The sequence below is a fragment of the Microtus ochrogaster genome, chromosome 7, assembly GCF_000317375.1.
Source record: "Microtus ochrogaster isolate Prairie Vole_2 chromosome 7, MicOch1.0, whole genome shotgun sequence".
NCBI lineage: Eukaryota > Metazoa > Chordata > Mammalia > Rodentia > Cricetidae > Microtus > Microtus ochrogaster.
Genome location: NC_022014.1, coordinates 52,352,170 through 52,360,994, shown reverse-complemented (window position 1 = coordinate 52,360,994; position 8,825 = coordinate 52,352,170). Strand labels below are relative to the sequence as shown.

General features: G+C 41.1%; 1 protein-coding gene across 2 annotated transcripts in view; it reads right to left on the bottom strand.

The window, feature by feature from the left end:
* Mrtfb (myocardin related transcription factor B) overlaps positions 1 to 8,581 on the bottom strand; it is a 115,933-nt gene extending 107,352 nt beyond the window's left edge. The window contains exons 1-2 of one of the 2 annotated variants that reach the window (XM_005350338.3): positions 8,367 to 8,581; positions 2,339 to 2,401 (exon numbers count right to left, since the gene is read on the bottom strand). In XM_005350338.3, coding sequence (XP_005350395.1) covers positions 2,339 to 2,401; positions 8,367 to 8,520 — 217 coding nt within the window. In that variant the 5' untranslated portion in view covers positions 8,521 to 8,581. The remainder of the gene's footprint in view (positions 1 to 2,338; positions 2,402 to 8,366) is intronic. The other variant, XM_013347478.2, reaches the window with a different exon arrangement.
* Between the last annotated feature and the right edge of the window lie 244 nt (positions 8,582 to 8,825).

Below are 8,825 nucleotides of genomic sequence, written 5' to 3'. Positions count from 1 at the left end.
TATATATATATCTTTTTTAAAAAGGAAAAGTATGATAGCACACAATAAAGTAAAAGAAAGGACCCAAATAAAAACAGTTTACAGCCCCTTCCGAGAATAAACAGCATCAGGCAAAATAGGTGCTGTCACTGAAAGATCTTTCAGAACAACTTTCTAAGTAATTGCAAGTGTCTCTGCTTTTGTGTATTTTAAAGATCACTGGGAAACAAGCCATGGCAACATAAACATGTTCTTAATATCCACGTTTATTTTTTAATAGGTCATTTCTTGATCTAATCTAATTTCTTTCTTAAATGATCAAGTCACAACAAAAAAAAATCAGAGATGTGATTATTCCAGAGGTTTCTTGTAACTAAAGTAAAAAAGTTTAGATGACCTAAAACAAGAAACCTGCTTAAACATCACAAACAGCCACTTTATTTATTATACTGAACGTCTTCTGCCCAGCAATGGTTGTTCATATCACAGACTTCAGCATCCCAGCAGCCACATCTATTGACGCTGCCTCCGCAGAACAAGAAGACAGGAAGAGCAGCTGCACAGCAGCCCGGGTGATGGAGGCTCTGGTCAGGAGTCTGCTGACTGCACCCGCCCTAATGGAACTCCTGCAAGTAGCCTGTGAAAATGTCAGCTTGGAGTCTTTTCTGGAGGGCAGGGTCCCTAGAGAGCCTGAGGGTTGGCCTGTTTGTCTTTTCACATGCTTTACAATCTCAAAGTCCTTCCTTGTAGACACTGACTGATGCCCAGGGAATGCTAGGACTGTGGGAACTGGCAGGACCCACGAGAGACAACTTCATGGGAAACCTGTGCCCACTGCTTTTGCCTTCTCAAAGCTCAACAGTGTTGTAAAGGTGTATGCGTAGAGGGATGAAGCTGTGTGCCATTATATTTTCTTTAAAAAGAAATAACTGTGGAAACAGGAAGCAAAAGTTACTGGAACTATTGAAAACAAAATAAAAAAACACATCAAGTTATAAACTATCACTGGGGGAAATCTATATCTCATGAACAGAGACAGCAGATTCTCTAAACATCTACCCTAATTCAACACTGTTTTAAACCCTATAGAGAGTTACCTAGTTTCCTGTCAAAGCAATCCTACAGGGAGGTACTAGGTGTGACCCCACTCTGTAGGTGGGAAGCAGACAGAGGGAGGAAAGTGTATGGCTAGTAACTGTCCAGCTAGCAGCTAGCCCCGTTGGCGTTTTTAACACCCTGTGTGCTGTTCCTCGGAGGTTCCTGCTCATCAAGCATGTAAGGTGAGCATGACTGCTCACAGTGTGCCGTGTGTTCTTCCAGAATCATCTCTACACTGCTCGTCTGTGGTCAGGGGAATTGCTTTTAGAGGCCTACATGTCCAACATTTTCTTTCACAGGACTACACTGCACTCTGAATTACTGACCTTGTACTAGAAGCTAGAAATTTAAAAATTATTTTAGAGCAAGGCACACAATGGTCATCTCAATAAATGTTTGCTAATGATATTTTTAAAAATATTTTGGTAGCTAGCAAGATGGTTCAGTTGGTCAAGGCACTTACTGCCAAGCCTGATGACCTGAGTTCAATCCTCAGAATCCATATTACACACAAATAAATGAAAAAAAATTAAAAGTATCTTTATTTTTATCATTGGCGTACCAATTTTCAACACCTTGGGAGAAACTGGCTAGCTGGCAGCCCAATCAGTATCTTAATTGCCCTGTAAAGATGATAGTGACTATTCCAATTGACAGCATGGCAACCACCCAAACACTGGCAGGCTCTAAAGGTAGTCTGTGAGACCCCTCCTTTCCTTATTAAACACAAGGTCACACACCAACATTCTAAGATGGTGAATAAAGAATATTATCACTCCCAATGAAAACAGTAACATACACGACAAGAAAGGAACATCGATCATTTGGGCTTTAAAAACAGGTGAAATAGTGCCTTTTAAACTGACAGACTGGTGCCACCATTAACACATAACACATACTCGGCCAACCTCTGAGAGCCACTGCATGATCTAAAGTAGACATGTTATTTTAAGAATAGCATCCATCAAGTTAATTTCTCTTTCCTTTTGGCAATGAGGAGCATCTGACTAACAGAGAGCTCATATACATGTTTCATAACGTGATACATGACTACTCTGGATCTATGGAAAATTCATCAACTGGCTGAGATGGAAGCATATTTATGGTTCTGCTGCTTAATGAAGAATGCAAGACAAAAGTAAAATGACACAGAGAAGTGCATGATGTGATGAGAAAGGGCAGCAAGAGGGGAGCATGTGGCTGAAGCTGCAGACAAACACTGCGATGGGGACACCGTGACACACGTGCTTCTCGGACTTACCCGTGCTCACAGACTGAGCTGGCAGAGGAAGCTGGAGTCCTGACTCCCCAAAGACTATACTTCCTGTTAATAACAGTGAGGGCAGCAGTGAGGCAGGAGAGCCAAGAGCATGGTTAAAGGAGTTAGAAAACACTGGGTGTGACTGCTTGTTAGTTTAAATGATCATCAATTACCAACCTAAGAGAAAATTCTAATCCATTTGCTGTTCTCATTCATCACGTTGCTTTCTGTTACAATAGTGCCATGATACCGCTTTCTTAAAGTATGAGCTAAATGATACAAATAAAAGTACTCATGGGCTATGTTTCCCACTATCCTCCCCTCCACTTAACAGTGTCTTCACATGTGTGCATGTGTCACATGAGTCCAGGTTTCTGATGTCTCTTTTCCCTTCCCTGAGGCTCTCTGAGGGACAGCAACTCCTCTTTCACAAATTGGTTCATTATTCATCAGTCCAATGTCTAATAAAACATATAGTAGATTCTAATTTTAAGAAAATCATCTCAATTTATGTAAAAAATATATTTCTTAAATCAAGTACCTAGAAAAACCTTTAAAAGTGTTCAGGTTAGGCATTTCTACATGTTATAATGATATGATTTCCAATGGCAGCTTAAACCAAACTGCTAATTACTATTATTTTCTAAATTACCTTGTTAATACTCATTTCTGTAAGAGACATCATTTAAAAGACAAGATAAATGACTCTGAATGAGGTGTCAGGGTGCTATAAGTGGGGTCTGTGGTCCTGTGAAACTGTGGGCCCCAGGAACCCTAAAACACATACGGATGAGCACTACGAGCATTCTGGCCTAGCTGCTGCAGCAGGTAAGATTCAAATCGAGGTCAGAGGTGTGGGAAAGGTCCATCTCCTGCTCCCTCCCACAGGCATGTACTAGGTGTGTTCAGCAACACACTGAAGCAAACTAGATCCTGACCAACACTGTCTCAAGAAGAAACCAGAGGAGAAAAAAGAGGGCAGACAGGTTATAGGTGTCTACCGACATTGTGAAACAAAACAATTATTCAATAGCTACTGGAGGCCATTATGAAAGGGAGTGGAGTCTCACCTTAAGAGCTTACAGGCTTTTTTTTCTTCTGACGGAGTCAGGAAACACAATACACAATCATCTGCCATAACCACTGCAGAATTTCATTTGCAGCTGTCACTCTAGAATCTGTTTCTGGATTTTATAATAGTGTCTAGTCTAAGTCCTAAGGCTGACTGGAAAAAATTAAAAACTTGACTAAGGAATATTAGAAATATACACTTATTTTCTTAGTCTGACGCCTGAAGAAAAATTAATAATCAAAATTCATCAGACTGTTTAGCGATGCCCTAAAGAGACACAGTAAGCACTTTAAATTCTAAATGTCAACAGGGAAGCAACCGAGAAGAGTCTTACAGAAAATGATCCACTGCTGTCCTCTCCAGTATAAAGGGCCAGCAAGAGCCTCAGCTTTGCTGGTTAGCACCTGCTCATCTCCTCTGCTGTACTCTAGAGACAGAGCCGCCTGTCTCCTCACATCTCCATCCCACTGTACCAGCTCATGTGCAGTCTGAGGAGCAGAGTTTACTCGTGAACAATGTTTATTACCTTCGCACCTTTCCAAACACCTGGACCAACAGCTAATGAGGGCAGGAAATGCTCTCAGATAAAATGCAAACAGCAGAGCAGCTGTGAACAGAAGCCACTATTCACTAAGGTACAAGGCAAGTGGCTGCCCTTGGCTCAATGCCACAGACTGGAAAGTTCCATCTGTGTGTGGCTAGATAAAGCCCTGTGCAGAGTTCAAAGCCAACAGCTCTGTGTTTCCTTGTGTGCAACCAACTTTTGAATATATCATTTTCTCTCTAGTAAGAGGTCATTAGTGAACAATGTGAACAATTAGTGAATAAGTTTTTCAATGTACAAATTTAATGGAAGGGGAAAAAAAAATCTCAAAAAAAAAAATTTCACATGAAGCTGTAAGCTCAAGTTCCTAACTATGATTCTCAATGTCTGAAAATGGAATGTCACCTTACCAGGCTCCTACACACGCTATTTCACAGTAAATGCTTCAGATGGAGTCGGTTGGGTCAGAGGTGGTAGGCCACAGTCAAAAGCTTTTCAGGAAAAGCAGGCGCAGGCACTGACCTCACTGCTACTGGGTTACTGAAGGCGAGCCTGACGCTGTGTGAAGGGCGAGTCTCACACCAGCACATCCAAGATGCTCCAGACAGCGTGTAGCTCTTTATCACAGCGGCTACATGGGCTGCTCTGCAGAAATACTGGCAATGTCTGATACCTCTGCTCTCAAGACAGAGCATCCCCCAGATCAGAGCTCTCCTTGAGTGTGGATGCAGGAAAGGGCTGCAGCTCTTTTGGGGAATGTCAAATCCCCCAAAGAATGTCCACCTACACTGTCCTCCACCTGAGCTTTTCCTATTGAACACTAAAGGTCAACATAAATACAGAAATAACTGGTGTGTAGTATGACAGATGAAGCTTGGGGTTTCTGGGGATGGACTCTTTTCATAAAGAAACACAGCTTATGTGTGCCTAGGTATCTACTTTCCTTTAGAGTCCATCCGGAAAGATAACTACCTCAATGATTGCCTTACTGAGATGTTCCTAGCTATAATTTTAGCAACATTCAGACATAAAGAAAAGAATATAGTGTATTTGTGTTGAATATCTTCCGTATTTACTCCAGGGTGGAAACATTCTGCCACTCAACTAAGAGAATGACAAAAATATTTCTAAAAAAATATAGGAGGGAAGATACTGGAATTACTACCTAAATGTGAACCCATCTGCTCACAGAGCTGAATTATAGGCTATGATGACATAATCCTCCTAACCACTAATCAGACTTACTACCTATTTAATTTTCCCAACAGAAATGAATGCAGCATCAGTGAGAAAAGTTAAAAACTTAGGAAAAACAACAAAACACACAAGCAGGGACATATGCATATGATATTTTTATAGTGGTCACAGAATATTCAGCAAAAGGCTTTGAGACCAGTACCTTCATTCTGACATGATTTAAACACAAGAGTACAAAAAGCTAAAAATATGAGCAACATACATGAAAATATCAAAGAAAGCAAGTTACGGTCTAGCATCTATCTTTATTGTGCAACATACACGTGTGTTGATCAAAACCAAGATTTCTTTTTATTTTTGTTTTAATTGGACAAAATGTCACATATTTATAATATGCATATGTAATGGTGCTTTGAAATATGCACACTCTATGGGATAGTTAAATGAAGCCTTATCCCATTGTCTTTGTAGTGAGGGTGCTTAGATTGTTCTCCTAGAACTGTTCAGGAAGAACGTGCATCATTAAAATCACAGTCACCATACACCGCTCCAACTTCCTCCTTCTGATTCAGGATTTTATCCCTTGAACCTTAACTCCCTAGAAACCTACATTTCTATTGCATGTGCACAAAGAGCACTTTCACACCTGAAATGCGTATGTAAAGCAGGCAGATGCTATGAGTCTGGAATATACGGCAACGTTTCAAACTTCCTGTAGTCATCCCTTAGAAAAGGGAGCTAGCTCTGTTTGAATCCTTAGATAGTACCTCATTGTGAGATGATGGTCTTCATGGCTTAACACTGAACAGAAATTACTCTTGCGGAAAACACACTGACTGAAAAACCTATGTCATTCAAAATTAATTTTAAGTTTATAGAAGCCCTATAAGTGATAATCAAAAAAATCAATACATTACGTATTCCCAAGCTATAACCTTAAAGTACTACACTGTTGTTACAAAAACGTATTTTAGAACTACTTTTAAAAACAGTCAAATATTTCTGTCTCAGAAAGGACACTAGTAAAAATTGTTGATTCTGGGGAAACAACCAGGCAGGCAAAGGGCAGACTGGAGCCAACATACTCTTCCTGTGTTCTCAAAACAGCTAAACAAAATGCATTTGGCTTGAAAATAGAACACAAAGTGGGTTTATTCTAAAACAGAAGTTCTGGTCTGCACAACACTACATATGATGACAAATTAGACATAAATGATCATGTCACAAACACCACGGATATGAGACAACAGGAGAAAACCAGCCCTACTATTTCATGAGTGGTGCTTAAGATTCAGCACAGAATTCCAGTGTTGGATCACACGTGGATTTTAAAAGCTGATGGAATTTAGAGTGACAGAAATGAAGTGACAGCCTGGAAATGACAGCTCAACAGACGAATGTGAGCTGACAACACTAATCACAGAGTCACACAGAGTCTGGGCAGGATGGCTTCAGTAACCATGAAAGCAGGAAGAGCAAGACAAATGATTGCATTACTTCATAAAATAGAGCAGTCTTAGTAAATTAAACATTTTACCCTTTCATCTACCACCCTAATGTCATACACAGGAAGGGAGTGTACTTCAGTGGTAGAGTGCTTGCCCAGCCTGGATAAGGTACTGGGTTCCAAAATAACAAACTCTGAGTGTCTAAGGGGAGCCTATTCTATATGTGCACCTTACACTCAGACATCTACATGAGCATCTGTGAGAGAATGAACTATATGACTGTGGTGCACCCGCTTTCTGTGCATTCCCTCCTCTGTTACACATGGCCAGCTTGTGATTTTACACCAAATACAACTCAAATCCCTGGGACATGAAACTGGCTAGGGTATCATGCAACCTCATTTATTTAGTCATTTCTGAGTAAATACATTTGTCTCAGTGACTGTCCACAGTAAAGTCAGGCTCTTGGTGGTGTAGGAGGTTCTTCTGTCTATGTGTTGCTTTCATTGGTTGAATAAAGAAACTGCCTTGGCCTTTTGATAGGGCAGCACTTAGATAGGCAGAATAGACAGAATTGAACGCTGGGAAGAAGGGCAGACAGAGAGCCACCATGGAGCTGTGAGGTCAGACATGCTCAATCTTTCCCGGTAAGCCACGACCTCATGGTGACATACAGTTTATTAGAAATGGGTTGAATCAAGATGTGAGAGTTAGCCAATAAGAGGCTAGGACTAATGGGCCAGACAGTGTTTAAATGAATACAGTTTCTGTGTGATTATTTCAGGTGTAAGCTAGCCAGGTGGCCAGGACCAAAAGCAGGCCTTCTCTCACAATATCTCGGTGACAGAATGTCTAAAAAGCATCACTCAGGGCTCTTTCTGAACCAAGTCTATGTGTTGCCTAAGTTAAGATGGCCAAGGGCAGAACCTAACAGTGAGAAGGCACAGCAAGTTCACCAAGCCTGTATTCAGGCCCTAGAAACCTACCGGTGATAGGAAGCATTCCACAGGAAAATCATTTTATTTCTTCTTTTAAAACTGTAGTCTAAAAACATGTATTTGTAAAGGTGAACACATGAGAACTCTGACAGCAGGGTAAACTCACTTAGAGCTCTGGGTTCTGCCTTGGTATGATCAGCATGTTCTTTGAACATCAACTGTGTTTATATTTGAAGTGTATTACAGTATACTAGAACTAAGAGTATCTAGTCTATCTTTACTAATAACTATCATTTTCTGGAGACATCAGGCTGCCTCTGTCCTAAGAATTTGCCACATTGGTAAGAACTGGTTAGAAAATGTTCACTCTGTATACAAGAATGAACGAGCTCCAAACAGAACCTAGCTTGTCTTGTGCCCATTAGTATAAAACCACTCAAGAAGTCCTTGCTTTCACTGAGATAGCTAAATCTTACCACCTCTGAAATTAAGTTCTAACACACCGGGCATGGCAAAAGGGAGGAGGAGATCCTGGCCATTACCCACTTCTTTGGCATCAGCAAATGCACAATGCCTTTCCAGAAGTGGTCTTTCCCCGTCCAATGGGCTAATCTAAGGCTGACTTCTAAAGGCAGCACTGCTACCAACGCAGTCACTAGTGACACAACAAAGAGGCAGATGGCAAGTGAAATGCTGTACCTCTGGGAAAGTGTCCCCTGTGGGGATTGCCAAATGCAAATGATAACGCGTCACTCACAACTGGAATTAACTAGCCCCACAAAGAGGGTGACCTCTAGATCAAAGTCCCACGTGCGGCTGAAACACTCACCGTTCTTCCGTTCATTCAGAGGGGGCAAATGCTGACTGGACTGTAGAGAGAGTTCCTGGAATTCGTGAGCCACAGCCTCACTTTGAGGACTTGGTGCAAGGTGGGCTAGAGGCCCCAGCTCTTCCTCTGTGTCTATGGCCCCTGTATGATCCATTGTGCTCCAGCCACTGATGACAGGGAATATGAGACACCTCTTCTACGTGGCCTGTTGAAGAAACTGACATGTTTACAAAGTGTAAATTAAATGGCTTAAGTTTTCTTCAGCTTACAAAAAAGACAGGCTCCTAGGTCCCACTAGTTCTATTGCTGTCTGTCTATTACCAACTCAGCCTCTTTGCATCTCAGGTTCCTTGTCCAACTCACAGGAGTAGGGGTTCCTAGCTAAAAAGCATTATACAGTAAATAAAAGCTAAAAGACATTTTTACATACATTTTTGTATCAAGTATTAAAGAATGGTA